Source organism: Poecilia formosa, unplaced genomic scaffold, assembly GCF_000485575.1.
Source record: "Poecilia formosa unplaced genomic scaffold, Poecilia_formosa-5.1.2 Scaffold104, whole genome shotgun sequence".
Lineage (NCBI taxonomy): Eukaryota > Metazoa > Chordata > Actinopteri > Cyprinodontiformes > Poeciliidae > Poecilia > Poecilia formosa.
Window position 1 is genome coordinate 1,295,706 of NW_006800043.1, and position 22,480 is coordinate 1,318,185.

General features: G+C 38.3%; 1 protein-coding gene across 4 annotated transcripts in view; it reads left to right on the forward strand.

Annotated features, from left to right (window-relative positions):
• Positions 1-22,480, forward strand: part of LOC103143030 (dipeptidyl aminopeptidase-like protein 6) — a 95,958-nt gene that overhangs the window by 22,045 nt on the left and 51,433 nt on the right. The window contains exon 1 of one of the 4 annotated variants that reach the window (XM_016674981.1): positions 8,873-8,929. The exons of the other annotated variants lie outside the window; for them this stretch is intronic. Within the exon in view, the coding sequence (XP_016530467.1) occupies positions 8,888-8,929 (42 nt within the window). The 5' untranslated portion in view covers positions 8,873-8,887. Of the gene's footprint in view, positions 1-8,872; positions 8,930-22,480 lie in introns of those variants that run through there. 4 annotated transcript variants of the gene reach the window in all.

A 22,480-nucleotide genomic window follows, 5' to 3' on the forward strand; every position in this document is an offset into this window, starting at 1 on the left:
ATGGATGGATGGACTTTTTTGAAAACTGCTCTTTGTTTAGTTAGATTGATTTTGTCTGATATTGAAATAGTTTGAAGGAAGATTAAAATGCAAAAGGAGAAGAAATGTGTAGCGTTCCAAATACTTTTTTCACCACACCGTATAAAAACAATCACGCATCTAATTTTTCTTTCTCACCTGTTTAATCACCATTCTTTAATTAAGTCCCACTGAGAGAATAATTTGGATCAATTTAAGACAGAAATAAACAGTAATCAGATAAAAAAAAAGAAAGAAAAGTGAGCAAGCGATATATATTTTTCCTGCCGGTTTGTTGTGCTAACTGAATAGAAACAAATAGGCTCCTAAATCATATATCCCTCTTTTGATCGTGTGCTAAAAGTCTCTGACAGCTTGCGTGAACATTCCTGAATGATAATTATAACAATGCTTTTTTCAGCCCCAATTTTCTCCTTTGTTTGTATTTTGTACATAAAGCAGTCTTTTTTTCTCCAACAGACCTCTCGCTGCTTGTGACTTAATAATGACAGCTGTGTATCCATGTGTAACTATTAGCAGTCATTAGTGAAAGCTCATTTCCCTCAGGGCCACCTTATTGTCAGGGTGGCACGCTGCAAATAAATGACTTGTTTTCTGCCCCACGGCTGTTGTCTTAAACAACAAAATTATTCCAGAGAAGCACTTTAATTTCCTCTTTTTACCTTGCCTGTTATGGTTGCTGCAGTGAGATACCTGTTTGATGTGTCCATGTTATACAGAAATCATGGGGGTGGGATTCAGTTTGAGGGGTGATCCTTAGTGCTACTGCACCTCCATATACTCAGCTGTTTAAAAAGCAGACATATGCATAACAGCAAGCACTGAATAAGTGTGCATGCTTCATTAAAAAACAAATAGTAGAGAACTTAGAGCCACGATACAGTTAAAGGGGGCTAATTAGTGCGAACCATTTATGATCTCTTTCTGCAGATGTGTGTTGAAAAACCATTGGAAAGACACTGCCTTATGTTTAAGCAGCATAGAATGTGGTTGAATCATTGTTAGCCTTGTTCAGACAAGGTGTATATAAGGGTTAAAAGTCACATTTTCAACACAGTTTTCTGGTCTAAATTAAGATAAAGACAGATTGACTTGTAATAGGAATAAAAATATGCTAATGGACCACCACCTGACCACATGGTGCCAGACCTCAGTGTCACATCCAGCAGGTCGGAGGCCCATGCTATGACAAGGCTCAACTACCAGATGCTCAGCGTTGCCCGTCTCTGTAATCTGTGAAAGGTCGTCCGATTTCTTCCCGGATATGAGTGGCTGAAAAGAGCTTTATCCAAAGAGTCGCTGGACTCATTCATAGGGTGAGAAGCGGGAGCTGGGAGTAGAGGCATTGGTTCTCTGTCGAAAGATATCAGGTGAGGTGAATCAGGGATCTAATCAGGATGCCTCCTGTTCTCCTCTCTTTAGAGACATATACCACCGGGAGGACCACCGAGGGCAGGTCCAGAACTCACTGAAGGGTTTTATATCCAATCTATCCAAGGATTTCACTGCTCTCGCAATGAGCTAGACAGGGTTGGTGAAGAGAGGGATGCCTGATGTCACCCCCGTGATCCAGTCTCAGGTGGATAGACGGATGGATAGACAGACAGTTTACAAATTTGGAAACAGAAACTAATGTTTTGTTTTGTCATATCTCTGTTCTCCCGATGTGTTTTTAAAATGTTATCAGTAGTAATGCATTTCTTACTCTTTGGAAGCGTCTGTCATTTTCTAATCAATGCCAGTAAGTTGCATGTTTAGATTGTCGAAAGAAAATAACATAATAATTGTTAAACAAGGTACTGCGAGTTGGAAATTATGAGTAAAAGAAGCAAGCCACAACTGTAAAGACTGTTAGACTTAAAAGTGAAATTTAATCACATTGCATGAGATCGCCCAGGGCTAACACACACACACGCACTCTATCTCAGTCGCACACTCTGCCTATCCTCATACGCCTTCTGCTCAGAGATATTCCAGATTTGAGCGAGAGACTTTGGCCCAGTTCCAGAGTCTCGGCTCAGGTCTGTGCTTCCTTTGAGATGTGCAGCTGAGATAAGCCAGGCAGACGGAGCTCAACAAGAGCAGCCAGATAAAAGTAAAGAAGGCAGCAAAAGCATTCGGCTGTCCTTATCATCTCTGCGTTGAGGTTAAAAGTTTTCTTCAGGTGATGACTGCTCACTGAGGGCTGCACTAATCCAGAATGATCATCCGTCTGGAGACACCAAAGCTCTCTCAACAGTGCAGCGAAGGATGGTTGTGCATTTTAACTGTGAGATGGAGGCAAAACTGGGGGTGACGGTGGCTTATGTCGTGCATGATCGAATGAATACAGTTTTAACTGAAAGTTATTCTCGAAAGTAATATTCATTCTAACTATGTAGTGTTGCTATGCTACAAAATACTAACTATCATAAACAAGTCAGCCTCATAATCTTTCAGAAAGCTGAATTTTATTTGTCATCCAGCAATCGCTTTAGCAAATTAAAGAAGCAAATCACTGTGTATTTCTGGATATTTATATTTATTTATTATATTTATTTAGGATGAACAGTTATTTACACTATAATTAAAATTTCACTGATGTGAGAAAGTTATTCAAAAGCCCATAATTAAGAACGTATTCATTATTAATCAAAGAGCTATTCATAAGCAATTTCAGTAAAGGTTTGGTTTAGATTTTTTGAAGTTAGGTTCTGTGAAGTTGTTATTTATTAATAATGTTAGTGGATATTGTCAATAATTTAGTAAGAGACAGTTCTGTTTTTTTTTTTTTTTCATCTGAACAGCGTCTTTGTGAATTTACACTGATTGATCCTGCGAGGTACATAGTAATTAAGTTCAGTAAAATACAGGTTCAAAACTCATAGTTTCACAAATTATTTATTATATAAAGCAGCAGCTTGATTTCAATAAAATATTTTATGCTAATAGTGTTGCTGAAAATTGTGAATAACGCTCAGTTTCAAGGCACTTTTCTTTTTTCACTATGACACTGCGTCCCCAGCATTCTCCATGAGCTCCAGCATCAGAAACCAAAGAAATTCTCCTGCTTTGATTATTAAGGGCAGTTAAAGTCCATTTAAATGATCAGATACATTTTAACCATGCAGATGATGAATGCGTGACACTTGTGGTGTCATATCCTGCTTTGCAGTCGTGATGATGCAAAAAAGAAATTGCCATCACAATTTTGATTTAACTAATTGTGCTTCTTTAATTTAAAAGTACTTACATGTAGGTATAGATTATTTCAAAGCTTTATTTCTAAATCAGCAATATAACATAATTCACAAAAGAAAACTTTGACGCATATTCAGAAAAGACTCTTTTGAGCATATATGAATTCATGTTGTGGAAATTTGGAGATGCTACTTGGGAGGGATAAGAGGTTGCTCTGGCTAACTCTTAAAAAGTTCACAAGGACATTTTTGGGCAATCTGGAGGACAGCAGTCGTTGTATGCGAAAGGTCAAATCTGTGTGTTCCTGTGCGCTAAACTATGAAGCTCAGCAGTGTTTATTTTGGTGCTGCTTCGGGCTGCTGTCAAACTGGCAGGATTATATAACAAACTATATTTTACATCTCCACAGTCCTTCCTGGCTTAATGATCTACTCACAATAAAATCTGAAACGTACTTATTCTACAGCCAATTTAAAAATGGTGCTGGATTATTTAATAAGTCAATGCAAAGAAGAAAAAATAGAGTTATGACACTTGTTAGAGCTGTTGCCTCGCACGTTCTAGGTTTTTATTTTGCCCGTAACATTTCTGCACGGATCTACACCTTGTCCCATGTGTGGGGGTTTTGCCTTGTACTCTGACTTCCTCCTATAGTCCAAAAACATTCATGCATAGACATTTCTTCTAGTCTATTACTCATGATATTGGGAGTATTTTATGAATAAGAACACTAGAAATTGTGATTGTTCTGATTGATATCCATCAGATAAGATCTCTAAGCTAAGCAGATGAAAAAGATTTCTCACATTTTCTAATGATCTCGTGAGTGAGTCCACCATCAGACAAACACTGAGGAACAGTGCTGTGAGTGACAGATTTGGAAGGGCAAAGCCACCGCTGTCTAAAAATAAGTGTGCTGCTCAAGTGAAGTTTGATGAAAGCACAACAAGCCAGAGGGATGGTTTTTTTTAAAAAAAAGTTCCTGCTGTCAACAAAAACAAAACATTTTAAATTGGACAGCTTATCATAAAAGAAGAAAAAAAAAAACACACAGAAACCTAAACATAGCCGTAAAACAAGATGACTATAGTTTTCAGGATTACAAAGTCTGATCGAATAAATAATTTAGACGTAGATTTACCCCTACCTACAAAAGTAAAACATGTTGGTTTGCAAAAGTATTCACACCCTTGGAAACATTTAAAATTTGCTGTTATACATCTGCAAAGCGTATTTTACGACTGTCGACACAAGGTGGCACATCTTAGTGAAATGGCAGGAAAAGGCAGGATGTTTTTAGATTTGAATTATAGAAAGACAATTTTTTTTTTGTATGCTCAACTTAATTTTCTTGAACAAAAGTGTACTGAGCTTTTAAACACCAAACTAAGAGCCGAGACACAAAGGCAGAGTATTGTGCTTCGGAAACAGTGGCAAGTACAAATCCAAGTCTAAAATCAAAACATTAGAGTTTACTGAACATTTCAGCCAGTATTTGGTAAAGGCCACTGAAGGCAGACATGCTGTCACCCAGTGCAGCTGCTCCCCGCAGGACAACAAAGCATCCGCAGCAGGACTTCCTGCTCAATGTTGCCATGGTTGCAAAGGTGGGGAGGGCGAGGCTGTGAGCCCTGTGGACTCGCAAACACACACTCAGTATGTCTTTCTGTCTTCACAGGGCATTGACTTCTAATCATTCTTTATTCATTTCTGTAGCCTAATCCTGAGCCTTACCCTTAACCTAACCATCACCAGTGCATGCCTCCCCCTAAACTCATTTCACGCCTTAGTCCTAAACCTGATTCCTAGCCCTAAAACAGCACTTCTCCTCGTTGATCCCCAAACTGTACAGTCGGTCCCCACAGCGTAGTATGTGTTAGGAAAATGGTCCTTACAATGTGTCAAATACCAGACCATTCATACACACGCTGCAGTTTGCTGGTGGCTCAGAATGCCATCTGGAGATGACACAGCTTTCCCCTGCTCGTGTCACGGCAAATGCCATCCCCAGAGATGATCACATGTGGGTTTTTTTTGTTGTTGTTGTAATAAATCCATGAATAAGTATTTGGTGATGTATGCCCTCTCTTCTTTTCATGTGTTTTAGACCCCGCTGACAGACTTATTCACTATCGATCTTTGCTTTTCGGTTCCAGAAAGCATCTCAACAGGTTGTCCATCCCCCTGCCCAGCACCTCTGTGCTCTGGTGACACGCCATCGATCATCCCTCTCTCTCCCTGCCCCCCTCCGGCCCCCTCAGCAGACCTGTCAACAGCATCTCAGCAGGCCGTCTGTCTCTCCGTTTAATGTCTCTCTACCTCTTTATGATTTACTGTAAGATTACGCAGGCAGACAGGTACTGTCATTCAGTGTTTCAATGCAGTAAAAGTCTCCTTATCCACTAATGATGGTGAGCTTTAGTCTCCTGTGGTACATTTCATGCTCTTAAAATCAGGTGAAATAACATTACGAGGTGTCATTAAGCCGCCGTGTGAGAGTTTTTAGATCAATTTCATTCACATTACACTCCGAATGCCTGTTATTATGTTTCACTTATGCTTCGACTAGTTTGAGCTGGTTGAAATAGAAAAAAAAATAAAAAATACAGTCTTATTTCGTCCAAAATCATTTGCGTCATTGTAATGAAAGATCTGCCGTTCCTTTTTTTTTTGTAGTTCACCTCTTAGAGGACCATAAAGATTTCTGCTGCTTTTTAAACACTTTCATTTAGCTAAATATAACCCAGCTTGCTTCTTGTCATCGTCTTCGCCTATTGTGTCCGTATCAGGTTTTTATTTTATAACCTCAGGTTGCATTCATTTTTTTTTAGATAAACCACATAAATTGTAAAATCTCGTGCCTTTGGAGTGTTTCAGGAGTTTTGCACATCAGCCATTAGAGTGTATTTGTTGTATAAATCCTGCCCTTCACAGTAACAGATTTATTCCATGTACATGTTGTCTCCGAGGATGTTTTAGATACAGGAAGATATTTTTTTCCAGAGCTGCATGCACTGTGTCCACTTTACCACTAGAGACTGTTGTGTTACAGTCAATGGAGGACTGTGCGCCGCTTACAGCACCAGTGGGAATATTCCTCCCTGTTATCTTTATATTACCTCTCTTACTCCACCACATAAAGAGTGTTGCTGTCCCAGATAAGCTTCTGTAAATAAAGTCACGTAATGAAAGGATCCAATATTGAGCCAGGAGAAAAGCGACAGTGTCACATCTCAAAGGGACTGAAAAAAAAAAAAATACAATCATGAATATTTTTTTTTAATCACATGAAACATGCTTTGACCTGAGGATACAGAAAACAATCTTTTTTTTTTCCCAAGTCACCAATACTGTTCTCACCTCTGACATGTAATTCAAGCAGGTGAGAGGCCAAGCCACCATATCGGTTGCAATGAGCGTGACAAGAAACCAGAAAGCAAGAGGTGCCGCAGCCCGTCATGCTTACTAATCTTTGTTTTTCGAATAAAACAGGAAGAATATTTGTTTGAATAACAGAGAGAGAGAGAGAGAGAGAGAGAGAGAGAGAGGGAGAGAGAGAGAGGGAGAGAGAAGTCAATTTTTGTCAGCAACATTTCTGTTGGCTGGAATTACAGCAGCGGCTGTAGCTGCAACATCTCTTGAGTCCTTTCATACTTTTTTTTCCCCCCCTTCTGGGCTGAGACCAGGCAGCAGTAATGTGTTGTGTCACAGAGGCAGATTCGCTTATTGGCCCTGGCATAATATCCCCCCCACCACCCCCCAAAGAGACACACGGATGCACACGAGCACGTGACTGAACTGAGATGTAGACACATTCATAGGCTACCAACAGCATGAAAGATGGTCGGAGATGTCTTTTTGCAGGCTTGCTTGGTTCAATCTTTGCAAGACTTTAAAACCTGGCAGAAACTTGAATTTAAGTGTTTTAGAAAATCTATATTTATTGTGTTTTCAAGTCTGCCTGTTGGTTTAAATGATGGCACAGAGGGCCGTCTTCTGCCTCGAGGCTCTTGTTTTAGTCTTCTGATGAATAACACATGAGATAGGTTTTCACGCTGCGTCCTTGTTGGACCCGTGCGTGTGTCCTACTCTTCAGAGGAGTGACAGGAACATGACCGTTTGTCCCTCTTGCCATGAAGGTGGGTTTCTGGCTGTGGTATTCTACTTTATCTCCAAGCTGTTCTCTGTATCAACTTCAGCAGTAGTGCGTTGCATGTATCTGCTTTTACCTGTGGGGCTTTCCATTTCAGGACAGGCACATGTCAGCTTGAACTACTTTCTTTGTAGACTCAGTTTGTATTTCATCACTTTTGCAGCAGGAAAATAATCATCTCCAGTCGATATTTCTCTCATGGATTCCTCTGAATCCAGGCTCAGGAGTCTGAACGAGGCGCAGAGCTCATTCAGGGGTGGGTCACCTCACTCCGAGCTGGCAGCTGAAGTGTTCAGCGTATGGCTCGTGTTGTGGAGCTGAGCAGAAATGTGGGAAATAATGACTGCTTGGTGGGGAGCACTGTTGAGTGATTCAGTATTCTGAGAGCTGACAGGATGTCAAATGGTATATCCACCTAAAACAGGAGCGGCGAACTGCCTGGATTGATGTTTTTCTGCACACCAGGTTTGCTTTTGCATTGTTGGGATGTATTTTCTAAATTTGCCCACTTGTTTATGATGGTATTTTCCAGCTGTGGCATTGTCATTTGTAAGTTATGCAAAGTCATATAAGCTGTCCAAGGCCTATCAATTCAGTCAAGACCTCTGTATCTTTGCCAGGGGGTCTGGATGGTATGATCTCCACGTAAAGCCTTTATTTTTTTTGCCCGATAGCAACAATATTTTATTAAAAGTTTTTCAGTGATTTTTTTTTTCCTCTTAGGAGAAATGTTCTGCCGCCTTTGATTTTTAAATAATTTATAAGCCAAAGAAGCTTAACATGGAGTTGTCACATCACACGGTGTATTTATCATTCCTGCAAAGCCTTGCGGGTGCAGATCATGTGTACAGTTTTGTGACACCTTACGGGGATCAGCTCCTCAGGGACACACAGACTGCCTGCATCAGCACGTTGAAAGCCCTGCATCCATTCCATCCCCATAAGATGAGCTGCTATCAGGTCAGAGAAAGTTGGTTTTGTGGGGGGAAACACTGCTGGCAAGGGAAAGTTGAGGAGAGACTTTTGACTGTTTGAAATGCTCTATAAATTGGCAGAAGCTCTGTGTGTGTGGTGCGTAATGCTGATCTGTGCTGAAGGCAAGATGCAGCTAATGGCCCAGGTAAGTGGTTCAGTGCTGATTGTTGTGGAGGGCCTGAGCGCTCTGGCAACTCTCCTCACTCTCCTTTCGGCGTTGTGTTGCAGGGACGCGTACGAGCGGCGGCAGCAGCCACGATACGTCTGATGTTCCCTCAGTGAGCCGATCTCCTCCACTGTGACTGCAGAGGTGTCGGGTTTTATGCTCTTTTCTGGGGAGAAGTGGGGCAATGTTGCAGTTAGGAACAGGCCACGGGGACAAAACGCGCACAAACACGCAAACACACTTTGTCTAATTGCTCGGAGTGTGGATGCTGATGCTGGGGTTACGCTTAGTGGTCTCCTGCGGTGTGTCTCTTTTGTTACTTTTTTACCGTATCTTGCTGCTTCCACGTCACACGTCGTTGCCTCTCTAACAAAATGAAAACACACAAGTTGTCACGGGTGGAGAAACTCTGGAAGGTAAGTGCTAATTCCTCTCAGGTACGTGTTTATCATTTGAGCCTCTTTTTAATTATACATCTCTGCAGTTTGGCACTGAGGGACATGTTTAGCTGAAACTTTCAAAAAAATGTTGTAGGAGGACTTGAGAAAGTGGCACGACTGTTTATTTAAATATCTAGCTTTAAAAGAAGTCTGATGATATAATGAGCACTTTGATGACAGCTCCCATTGTAGTCATTGACACTGGTGGGCACCAAATTATAGCCCGCATTTGTTAAACTTGTCAAATGTTAAGTTTAGGTCTTTCTGATTATGTATTGTAGGACAAGTTGGTGTTTTAATTAATTCATTACTGCTGCTTTGCTGTTTACAACTTAGTTGAGAGACACTATTCACCCACCAAACGATTAGGTACACCTCGTTATTACTGGGATGGACTCTTTTGTCTTCAGGACAGTCTTAGTTTGTGACATTGATTTGTCAAGGTGTGGGAAGCCTCTCTTAGACATTTTGGTTCATATCGAGGTTATATTTGCTGTCTGCATATGCATGAAACCAAGCCCTTATTCCACCACAACCTGAAAGGACTCTGTTGGATTTGGATCTGCTGACTGTGGAGGACATTGGACTGCAGTGAGCTCATTGTGAATGTAATATGGTGCATCATCCTGCTGGAAGTAACCATCAGAAGTTAAATATTCAGTGGCGGTCAGCAACCAACTCAAGCGAGGCATTTAAAGCATGCTCAGCTGATGTTGCCCTCAAGTGTTCCCACACCATTACACTACCTCCACCTGTCTACGCTTTTGACTGACTGAAGGATCCATGTTTTAATGTTCTTTACAACAAATTCTGTCTCTATACCATCTGAATATGGCGACTGAAATCTAGACCCACTGGCCCAGGGAATACTTTTGTAATCTACTGTTTCTACCATGGTAAGCTTGTGGGAATAGTAAGTTTTAGCTGACAATAGTGGCACTTGATGTTGTTTTCAGCTACTGTAGCCTATATTTTTCAAGGTTTGACATGTTCAGAAATTATATTTGTGTACATTGCCTTTAAATAGTGGTTATTTGAGCCACTGTTACCTTTCTTTCACTTTGAACCACTTTGCAATTTTTCCTGGAAGCTACCAAAGTCATTTAAATCCTCTTTGTTATCTAAGGTGTCTTCACCTTAGACACCTAAATGTCTGAAAGCCATTTATGTAATTTATGTTGCAGATATTAGATGGTACCCAATCTTCATATGGTTTGTTTTTATTTTTCTAAATATTCCGCTTTACAGAAACATAAAAAGTATAGCTTGTGGTAGGATTTTTGTGTAGTTTTGCAGATATTTTGCTCCTGAGTTCTTCCCAAATGTGAACTACAAAAGTAGTTTAATTTTATTTGTTTAAACTCTATCAAAAAAAACCAAACAAAAACAAAACAATCTCTAAGTTAAAAAGAAATAGACTAGTTTCAAACTTGTTTCAAGTTTCACAATCAGCCAAGGTTTCCTTTTGGCACGTTGGCTGATTTCTTTTGATTTTCCCATGATGTCAGACAAGGAAACAAAACAAAGACTCTTATGACAAAAAATATGTATGTAACCAAAATGCCCTAAAACAGCCCTTTTATATTTATACAATGAGAATAAAAAGTGACAGAAAAAAAAGTTCATTTAACAAAAATGCATTCTGTTTTGGATACACAGGAAATTACAAAATTTATAAGAAGCATCTGAGGATTCACATAAGCACAACTATAAAATATGTAATATAGTGTATTAGTATCCTAGGTTGGGATAAACATCTCAAATATATATTTTTTTTAAATAGAAGAATATTAAAGAAATTTCTGATTTAAACAAGTCCAGTATTTCTGAGTACTTCTGATTTTGAACTGCCCTTGGTATCTGATTAAAGATACAGTACTCCTGGTATCAGGTGCTGGTAGACACACTTTGAAGCTCTGCAGGGACGGATATTTTACCAAATCCTGGCAGGATCCCTCAGAGAGCACAGGGTGACAACTGTGGCTGTGTCTGATTTTGATAAACTCAGGCTACTGCTCATGAGCTGATGCTGATTTGGTCAGGCAGCCCCGGTCGGAGATATGCATCTGCTTTGACATGAACTTGAGTTGAGAAAGGAAACACATAAATCCCCACAGAACTGGCAGCGTTCAGGCTGCATCAGTATTACCTGTTACTAATTCCAAGAAGCGCTATCAAGTCCCCCAAATTTACTCAGCTTTTTAAAACATCATTCACATTAAATATTGTCCGCAAGATTGTGATGGACACTTTACCAAACTTGTAAATCTCATGAGATTTATACTAGTTGACAAAGATTCATGCTGTATGAATCTCAAAATAAGTGACATTATCAAATATTTGCAGAGAAAACTTGCTTTCCATAGGTAAATTTTATTATAAATATTGTGCAGTATTGTATATATATTTAAATAACAATATATCTTGAGTGTTGCTTTGAGATCCATCAGCTTTTAGCTGTACGTGTATTAAATTCTGTGCTGTAAGTGTTAGATAAATATTTAATGCAATGCAATATTGTGTGCAGGAGTAGCTGATGCAGCAATAGCTGCAACTTTTCCACTGTTCATAGGTGATGCTCATCAGCTCATTTTGAATCTGTTTTCTTTAAAGAAGAGCAACTGTAGGATGATTGTAAGGTTGTTGTTTTTTTCTCTCATGAACCTTTTATTTCATTCTTTTCCACAGCAGGTCTTTAAATTAGGATTCTTCCTGTTTTTTTAAACTAAAATGTTTGGTGGTTTTGAGAAGCTACATGCACAGGCATATTTTCATTATTGGCATAGAGACTTTAGATAAGTCATAGGCGTAGGAAGCGGGGGGGACGGGGGGGACATGTCCCCCCCAATGTCAGACTCGTTCCTACGCCCTTGGATAAGTTGATATTTTTTTATTGTTTGCATTGTATGTCTGCGAATTGTGTGCATGATGTTTAAAAACCTTTTTTCAGATTGATAACTTGACAAAGTAATGCAGTGACTAAATAAAGCATTAAAGTTTCTCCCTCCAGTAACTTTTTTATAAGAACAATCGACATAAACAAATAGAAAGAATCTGCCCCTTAAAAAAGGCCAAAATAAAATAAATCTTTAATGTTTTTAAATGTTTTCTATCATCAAATAATGCTTAAGAAAAGACAAAGTAACCTCAGTAATTACACAAATCACACTGTTTTTGCATCCAAGCCTAGTGTGGCCCAAACAGTAACTAGGTTTGGGGAGCGATTACTTTTTTTTTTAAATATTGGGTTATGTAAGCTTAATAAATTAAATTACATCAGCACTTGAAAGCTGTGTTTTGAGTTCACTTAGATCATCTTTGATAATAAAATAGTTTGATGAGCTGAAAAAAAAAACTAAGAAAGCAAAAACAAAAGAAACCTGTGATTAGCTCCGTACAATATAGATATTTTTTATAAAACTTTTTTTCTTTCTCATTTTTCAAAACTTGAATAATATTTTACATATCTTCAAAAGTCTCTTATTGAAAACAGTTGATGTTCTGGTTCATTAGAGGCTTGTTTCATCCAAATTACACAATAAAACTTAAAAATCTTTTAACCTGACAAATTTAACCTTCCCTGCAGGCCCAAACTTTTAATTGACATTAAATGTGCAGCTGGAAGAAAAATGTGTAATGATTTTGTGCGTGTGTGTGTGTGTTCCAAGTCAACTGAGTCTCTGTGTTGTCGAGTTTTTTGCCCTTAATTGTCTCCTGCTGTCCCTTGTTATCCTGATTCCTCCTCTGTGTATTTACTCACGTGTGTCTGTGTCATGGCAAAATGAAATTTAGGAGCAACAAAAACATATGTAAATAATAATAATCTATGTGGATTACTAGAACTAATAAAGAGATGGAGAGAATAATTAAACCTAAATTAGATTGGATCTCTTTGTTAGTCAGGATATCTGTGGAGACCACATTAAATGAATGAAGCTCTATTTACGCATAAGCTTCCAGTTGCTATTAAACTATTCTCCAGTGTTTCTCTATTGATAACTCTTTAAAGGATTAAAAGAATACTGCTATATTCATTCAACTTTTATTTTCCTTCTAGCAAACTGAGTTTCTGCAGTTATGACCTTTGCTATTTAATCTTTTTGCTCCCAGTTTTAAGCTGCTGCTGATTTCTGCTTTATTGCTTTTCACCATTCTGCTTGGTTTCCAACTAAATCCTTAAACAGCTGCAAAAATCTGCCCGCAACTTGAAACTTTCTTTTCCTTCTTCAATCCTACGACCCTCTTGTAAGCTATTGATGCCCACACATAACGTTTATGAGGCTTGCAAGCCCTGTTTACGAGGACTGGATCTGCAAATGATGCTCCCATCATTCTGACTCACTCTGCTTGTCTCTTTTTAATATGCATCTGCTGCCTGTGTGGCATCCTTAATGAACAAATGTATAGATTCCGTGTTGGCAGCATTTTCTCACCTTTCTTTTTAATTATTTCACTTTCGCCATCGAGTGTCTTTAAGTTGTGCCCGGTGTGATCGTTTGCTGTCTTCTGATTGTGTTTTGCTGTCTTCTGATTGTGTTTTCTCTCAGGGAGATCACATGGGTTTGTTAGCTAATAACTGCAAACATCAAAGATACTTTTTAAAGAATGAAGTCAGGACAGACATGGAGATATTTGGTTAAACACACTGAGTTGAAATGAAACACAATGACGACGGTTTTAATTGACTATTTTAAACATACATCGCATATTTTGTTTATGTCTGTCAGTTGAAAAGAAAACTTTCCTGACAGAATACACCCTGCTTTTTTTAACCCCAATGTATTGCAATTGCAGTGACTATTAAAGTCTTACAAGAATGCTCATTTAAAAACTTCTTTTGTTTTTACATTTTTTGTGACACTGAAACTCAAAACCATGATTTAATTCATTACAGTAAAAGAGCTAGACAAATGATTCTAGCCTTGTGTGAAAATATAATTGCTTTCCTTAATTGCTCATGAATTGAGGATTTAGAACCGCACTTTTAATTACTTAAATAAAACCTGTCTGACAACATTAAGGATGCTGAAAGAGCTCAAAACACATTACAGCCTTATCTAAAAAGTTTAAAGAACACAGATGTCAAAGTCACAGACATGCATCAGTCTGGGGGTAGTTACTAAGTGATGATACATCAGAAGCGCTGCACGCTGAGCTTGCCTCAGTTTAAATCTGTGTTCGTGACTCAACAGTACCATAGCACTTTTCAGGTAGAGCAAATAAACATGTTGGTCTTGTATGACCAGCATGTTTGTGGTGTCCCCTATCTGGGTGGTGGCAAACTATGAATGAGACTTCATATGGTTTTACTCTTGAGAGTTTCCCCAAAGAGGTCATTTGTGGAGTGTACAACTTATTGTTGTCTTGTTGATACATTGCCTCAGCTGAGCTGTGCATCTCTGCAGCTCCTCCAAAGTTAGCAAAGTCAGCCTGTCAGTTAAAACTGTGTAGGTTCTGCTAAATCAAAGCTTGGGACGTTGTTTTATGACTTAACTCAAGTATTTAAAATCTACATTCCTAAGCCAGCTGTTGCATTCCCCATTGTTTATGATGCTGTTTGTTCATCAGTGCTGTTTGTCAATAAAGAAAATGGATATAAAGGTAAATGGGGTTAAGTACAATTACATGCCACACCATTGATATTGTTTCTGTATTTCATGAGCATATTTTTCTCATGAAAAGATGAGAAAAATATGCCGTGGTTCCAATGCGGCATCAAGCCAGAATAACTTTAAAAGGTGGATACTTTTGCAAGGTGCTACAGAAACAAGTTCAAATGACCGACAACGTATTTCTTTAACCTCTGGATGAAGATATCTGTGCTTTTCGCTGCACAACATCCCTCACTCTTCCAGCTTCCTGTGCAGCTTTCATCCTGTGAGCTCTGAGAGCTTTAGGATGGTATCTTCCAAGACTATTTTACTGCAGGATGCATTATCCTGGAAACACCAGGGTGTGTCTTTGGGTTTCATCTGGAGGAGACTGAGATTCTGAATTTATAATAAGGACATAAGCTGCTTTGAGGTGAGATTAAAAGTTTAACCTTATCTAAAACCGGAAAAGAATGAGGGTCTTGACATGCTATAAATGGACTGCAGGGATTGTGTGTAAAAGTTGAATAACCTCTCCAGTGTGGATATTGACGGTCTACTTTAGAAAGTTTCTCTTATATCTGTTTTCCCCAAGGACGCAGCTTGTCCTCTTAGGAGTCACTTGCACCTTTGGCATTAGTTTATGTGTATATTTTTCTGCTTTGTGGTGTGTTTTGTTGATGAAATCAAGTTTTACCTCAGAGACAAATGTTGCATTGACTCAGCTTTGGGCCTGTGGGAGGCTTTGAGATTGTTGTAAAAGATTTATAGGGTAATTCTTTTATTATTGTATATGAAAGATATAGAAATTTATTTCATGGGACAATTAGCACGATACTACACTGTACTGCAGTGAAAGCTACTGTTTTCAGTCTGAGGCAGTCATGAGAAAATAAGAAAAAAAGCATGTAAAGGCAAACTACTGTTCACAGAAACCTTAAGTTCAATATTGATTTACCTTGACACGTGCACACACAAGTGATTTTATAGACTAAACTATTAGCTGTGATGTCAGGCTAATCACATCCAAAATCAAGATGACACAATTTGATAAGGTTCAAATTATTCAAAATCTGATTTAATATGCATTCATGGACTTTTCTGTTATTGTCAGTGCATGAATTGAGACTATAAGACCTGTAGTTAATGAGGTAGCGTTTGTGTGTAGAAGCGCCTTCTTTGAACCCACACTGTGTGGCCAGAGGTTCTCTCAGTGTAGGTGCAATGCAGGTTATTGCTGAGCAGCAAAATCTCACAACTGTGAGAAAATGAAATGTTTTCAGATGCAGCCAGAGTTGATAGATAGGATGGACTCAGTATGACCTAACATGACCTGAAAAACATACTATGAAAGCAACGCTGGAGTCTTTGAAGGTAAAGAAGGAAGAAATGCTTTGAAGTTAAAGCTTTAAGGACTCACAAACAAGTAATGACTGAAAAAGGAAAAAAAAACTTGTGAAGCGGAGCATCAGTAAAAAAAAAACAAAAAAACACTGTTTGATGGTCAGTTGATTTAAGCTTTCGGGCATGTTTTTTGTAAAATATATAGTATAGTGTTCTTTTCAGTTACAATTGTACACACATAGAAAGAGTTTCTACATCATCCTTTATTCCCTAAGCAAGAATCTGCAACCTGTTCAGTCTAAAGCTATTAATGCCTCTGTCTATTTAAATAAAACTTGTCTGGACACCCAAATGTTTCTGTAGAATTTGATTCAAACTGATGCTGTGTCATATGAATGAGACGTTCATATCTTAAATGTTTTCATTGACATTCATTCTTGAATGTCATTTTAAAATGGTCTGCGTATAGTTGCTACATTTTAGCATAATACAAGGCTTATAGCTGTACAAAACTATGAAGTCAGTTTTCATAATTTTTTATTATTTTCCTGTTCATCTGTTGGCGTTTCATACATCAACCCTATAAATAGAGATTTTTTGTGTGTGTAAAAAAAGTGTTTATGTTGTAACACATGACATTTTAAAATTAAAAGCAGAACAGATGGAATAAAAATAAAAATAAAACAATTTTTTTGGGAGCCCTAGCTTTAGGGAGCTCATAAAGTGCCATTTTTCTCTCTTTGTTATTAGGATTGTATCTAATAACTTAGAAATATCTATAAGTTGTTTTGCTGTTACGGTCTCTTATTGCACATTAGGTTCAGTTTATTTTTTTAGCTCATCGGTGTGGGTAGGGCAGTGGCCTTCATCTGATTCAATAAATACATGGGGATTTTATGTCATCCTCAATTTGCTTTGCTCGCATCTATGTGATGCATCATGCTGGACTCTCCACTCCACAGGTTTCTGGCACAAGAGGTGGTGCAGCTCAAGCAGCATTCATTCTGCCTGAATCTTGTGTTCTGTGCTTCTGTGCTTAGTGTGGAGATTGAGTTCACCAGCAAGGACAGTCATTTTGGAAAATCGAATTCAGCACATGCTGTTGCTAATTATAGAAATCCTCCTTCTCTTGGTCGGTGCACGATTTGGATGTTATTATGAAAATATGATTAGGATTAACCCACAATCAATCACATTGATTGATTTCTGTTTTTTTCTTTTAGGAAATAGATAGAGTTCTCTTCTTGTATGTAGATTTCTTTTTGTTGGTGCTTTTATTGCTAAACGGGGCTTTGAAACTGAATTACTACCTGAATTAAATGAGTTAATGTGTATGTGTTGAATTTGCATCAAGAAGGACCTCCACTGCTTTACAGCATCAGGTTATTTTCTGGCAACATTTGTTGATGCATCGCACCTGAAAAATGTATCCAAGCAGTTTTGATATAAAGACATTGATACTAAATTCTGATTGTGATTAAGCAGTTCTAGTTGTTGCATAAACAGAAGTCATGTTCTATTGATTTGATGGCCACAGTTCCTGGGTGGCTAGATGCCAGTTTTAATGCATTGATAGTTTGGAGAGCATTTTCTTTCAATCATCAAACAAATCTTGGCTTTACTCACCAGACTCATAGATCATCAACTTTATGTCCACGTCCGATGTTACAAGATGGTAAACAAATGTCCAAACTTGGTGTAAGCAGCTTTAGTCCAGCTAACAATCCATTTTCTACCAACACTCTGAGTAGCCAGTGCTGGTGCTCCCCCTGGAGGCAGCACCAGTAGTAGTGAGTAAGCAACAATTCAATAAAATCCATATGATTTATTTCCTCATTTCTCCTTGTTTTCTGCTTATGGTCGACTTGGCGAGGTGCCACCCTCCTCCATTTGCAGAGCAGCTCGAGATTACCTGCTTCCTTACTCCGTAATATAGGAATAACGACACATTATTGGGAAGTGAATCTGCCTCTGCGAGGAACATATTGGCAAGCCTCCTAAAATAAAAGCCCTAATTTAAGTAAAATAGACCACTCAAAAAATAAGCATTATGTGCTTAAAGATAGAAAAGCGTAAGGTAAAATAGACTTGTGCATATTCAAAAAAAAAGCATTATATGTTTAAAGTTTTAATGTAGTTTGTCTGTAAAAATTATACATTTCCTAAGTGCTCCATTGCGTCTGAGCAGGCTTGCCTTCCCACAAGTATCGGTGAGGATAAAGAAAGGATTTTAAGAGGGCAGAGAGTTACACAAAGTTAATTTATTTTCTATTGTAAGCCTGTGTGCACGTATGTGTGTCCAAACAATTTTAGACAAGACAATGCTAGATTAATTGTTTCCCCTGGAACATCCTCTCTTGGTAAAAGACCAATAATCAGCCTGATTAAAGACTCCAGCTCTTGTTAATTACCCATCTGTAATGTCCAGACAGTGAGAAAGTAGCTCTGCCTTCAGCCTGGGAACTTCTCTGCATTGAATCACTTTGTGATCCACAGAAGCGTGTGCATTTTATTTAATTTTATTTTGCTTTTGTTTTGTTTTCAGTCGGATTGATGACCTGAGAGAGCAGTAACGATCTGTGATGAAGTATGAGGCCGAGTCCACTCTGCGTTTCAGTGTGATTTGCAGCGGCAAGAGAGAGAGAGAGAGAGAGAGAGAGAGAGAGAGACAGAGAAAGAAAGGAATTGAGAGAAAGACAGAAAGAAAGAGAGTTAGATGGCAGCTGCACTTTACCCAGAGTGAGACAGGTGTTCTGCCAGTCGGACAGCTGAAGGAGTCACGGCGGGCCAGAGGGCGAAGGCGACATGACTGATGGCTGATTTGGCTGCACTGACAGCCGGCAGAGTGGCAGAGGGGGAATAGATTGTTCCTAAATCAACAGCCGTCACGGATTGATGGGCCTCTAAAATCAGAATACATTATGAGCGGTTAAAACGTCACTCATGCTGATGTGCTTTTATTTCCTTTCTTTGCGTGTTTTAAAGTCAATTTTCCCGCCGGTAAAGGGTCACCCTGTCTTGTCCCGGTTTCACTGAAGTAACAAAGTCTAACAAGCTGTGATGAAACCAAGATCTTCAACATCCAAGAACACAAAATTCACTCTTCATAGAGAATAATGATTGTCATCACTTTGATGTAATTAACTCCTGCTGTGGGGTAATCCTTGAAATACATCTGGTGGTTAACATTTATGTGCTGGACCAGTCATTAGTTTGTTCCAACCTGCACACCTTCAACTCAGACTGTCTCGATGCAGTTAGGAAACGTTGGATCACACCCACTCCCATTTCTTCATCTTGACATCGACTCTTTTAATATTGATCTTGCATGCTCGGCTTTGCATTATTATATAACTACGATAGTTAAATTGCTAATGTGCAGCATAAGTATATGAGCCACAGTGGAGCCTGATCTTTGATCACTTGTCTCCTCTAATATCTAAGCACTCTGGGATTACATGAGACAACCGGACTCTTTCAGGTCAAATCTGGATTTTCTTTGAAGTTATTTTTCACAAATTTGATCAGAATTTTTTTCCCCCCAAATCTGTCTGTCTGTCTGTTATACTTTTTGTGCATTTAAATGTTTACATGTTTAAAATCCGTAATTTGATCTAAATATCTTGTCAGTTTATTTTCTTATCTGAAAGATTGAACAATGTCATTAAAAAAATTAGGGCGTTTTTAAAACGAAGCACAGGAAACAAAATTCATTTTGCTTATAATGTCACTAAAACATAAAGGAAGGGGAGAACTTTCTATGTAAATATAGCAGTAGCTGACTTACTCAGCTCTAAATTGTTACAGTGTTGTTAAAAAGAAGAGATGGCACAACCACATTTTGAAACTCAAGGAAGAATAATAAGAAAAAAATATTCAAAAGACTTTACACTGTACCAATTTGTGAGATTGGTACACTGGTTTAAACATTTAAACCAATGCCTTCTCTTTTAACAGCGTTTTTACAGTGACTCTGCATTTTCAGAAACAGACCTGTAGTTTATTTATACATGTTGACAGAAGTTTCATTAATATGAAAAGACTTTTCTTTGACAACAGTAAGCCTTTCATGATCATAATACAGCTACCTTCTTCCACTTTTTATTCCCTTTCATTTCTTCCAATGCCATTTGATGGAAGCACAGGGTAAAGTGCTCACCATGATATTTATGACAAAGTCTGAAACAAACACGAGTCTTCAGGTGAAATGATCAATTTATAAACTAATCAAGTTTTTACACTTACTTCATAAATGTCAGAGATGCTGGGATTATTATTTTTTTAATACCAAAGTGGAAAATCCTTTCAATATTCCATTGACTTTAACTACCCTTAAAGATCAGCAAATCTAATATTCATTGCAGCATTGGTTTATGTTGCATTAGATTGGCCAGGTATTGATGTCCTTCATCACAGTAGCAGCACTGCCCTGTCTTTATAATGGAAATAAAACTCCTCTGTGATGTATTTATGCAAACATGGAAGGATGATAGTTTTCCAGAGGGCAGCTGATAAGCATCACTTTTCCAGGAAATATGTGCCAGCTTTTGTTTAGATGTGCTGCCTCATTTTTTTTTCCCTCTCCTTATTCAGACTAGTAACTTTGGCTGCAGGTAAACCTAAGCAGAGGGTTTCATTCCCCATTCAGAAATCTTCTTACAGCTGATGTAATAAAGTTTAACTTTTAGTTTTTGTAATTAAAAAGAACTATGCACAAAACACTCTTTTGTACCTCATGTTCTTGTTTCATTTTAGTCTGGACTAGCATAAAGATGTCAGATAAGCAGTGATCACTGGGGGGAGCTAGCATGCAGTAGAAGACGACTGTCAGGTCTATTGGCAGTTGCATAAAGAGCTGAAAGATACTCCCTTGAAAAAAAAACTTTAGTAGGAATGCATTCAAAGCTCAGAAAAGCTTTTAAACTTCAATAGGATGGATTAATTTGACAAGTTCTGCCTGAAAAGGCTTCATAATGTAAGGCATACTCAAAAAAATGCATGACGTTAGTACTGAGTGAGTACTAAGTCGTTGTAAAAAGGTGATACAGAGGTGATGCTCATATTGCCCTGTAGATTTTGAGTTGATCCGGGGTTTTTTCCCCCCCTCAAAACAGATTAGATTAACAATGAAAATGTTCAAGTTAAAATTCACTCCTATCCAGCATGTCGTGACAATCCCTCATGTTTCCCCTCTCTTGCTTTTTGTTTACCAGAGCCTGCCTCCTTTCTTCCGCTCTTCGGTTGCTTGCCTTCCTTTTTTCACTTAATGCCAGATTTATCTCCATTGCTGCTTTTTGTTTAGACTTTTTTTTTACCTCTTTGAGATCTCCAGATTGTGAGGCGAGATTTAATCTCTCACTAAATAACTTTTGGGAACATGTTGCTTTGAGCTTGAACAGATGATAAAGGGAGAGAAGTGACCGTCACACATAAAGGATTAAACAGGCTTTCAAGCTCAGCAGGCAGTGGAGCTGTTCACAGCAGTGGTGCTGAACTTAGTCTTGGCAGGAAGCTGTTCATGGACTTCCCTGCAGGCCATGAGATGAACTGTGCAACCAGTGTTGGGGTTTTGTGCAGTCAAGTTTAAAAGTGTTGTTGTTGCCAAAAACATGGCTAATCTGCTGCATTTTGAAACTATATCTATACACAGCCACAGGGTAAACGTAGGCCATGAAACTTTGTAATGCTGGAGTGCTTTTCTATTGTGTTTTGTCTTTTATGCAGCTGTGTTATGAACAATTTAGCTTTCTGTAACTCAGTAAGGTGTGAAGACAAGGAGAAAGCAAGGTGAGTTCAAGGCCAGCTCAAGGCTGCGTGGGCCCCTCAGCAGCGTTGGATTTAGGAGCCATCTGGAAGTTAGTTCACTCATGGTCTCTAGAGGGAAAAAGCTTAAGACATAGCATTTCACCTTAGCTTTTAATTTATTTTATTGTAGTAGTTTAGTTTTAATCTGTTATATAAGATATTTTCACGATATTATTTTTATTGCGTTTTTAAATAATTATGTTTGTACTGTTTTTGGTAAAGAAATAATTATTTTTCTTTTTTGTTTTTTGCTTATTTTGGCTGGGCTGTTATTTATGGTTTCTGTTCAAAGCACTGAGTCACATCTAAACAGGAAAGTGGTTATGTAAATAAATAAGCCCATCTCCCACCAACCACCACTGCTTAATTGTTTGAGCAGTTTGCATTTAAAACAGCATCTTAAAGGTTTAACAAGTGAGGCCCAAACTACCTTCCTTAAAGCACTGCTTGTGACCATCGTTAAGACGTTTGTTAGCTAAATGTTATACTTTTTGTTGTTAATTAATAATACTTTTATTTTTAATGTTTGAATGAATTTAGTATGTTTAAAACACGGCTCATTCTTGAAATGTTCCACCTTTTAGATTTTTATTATTTGCAAGCTCTACATCATTTTCCTTTCACTTCACCACTGTGTGCTAGTGTGTGTTGGTCTATAGTGTAAAAGCCCAATAAAATAAAACAAAGTTTGTGTTTGTAGCCAAAAAAACAAAAAAAAGTGGCAAATGAAAATTTAAGGACTCTCGGTGGCCCCCCGCTTAGCTCAAGGACCACAAGCGATGACTTA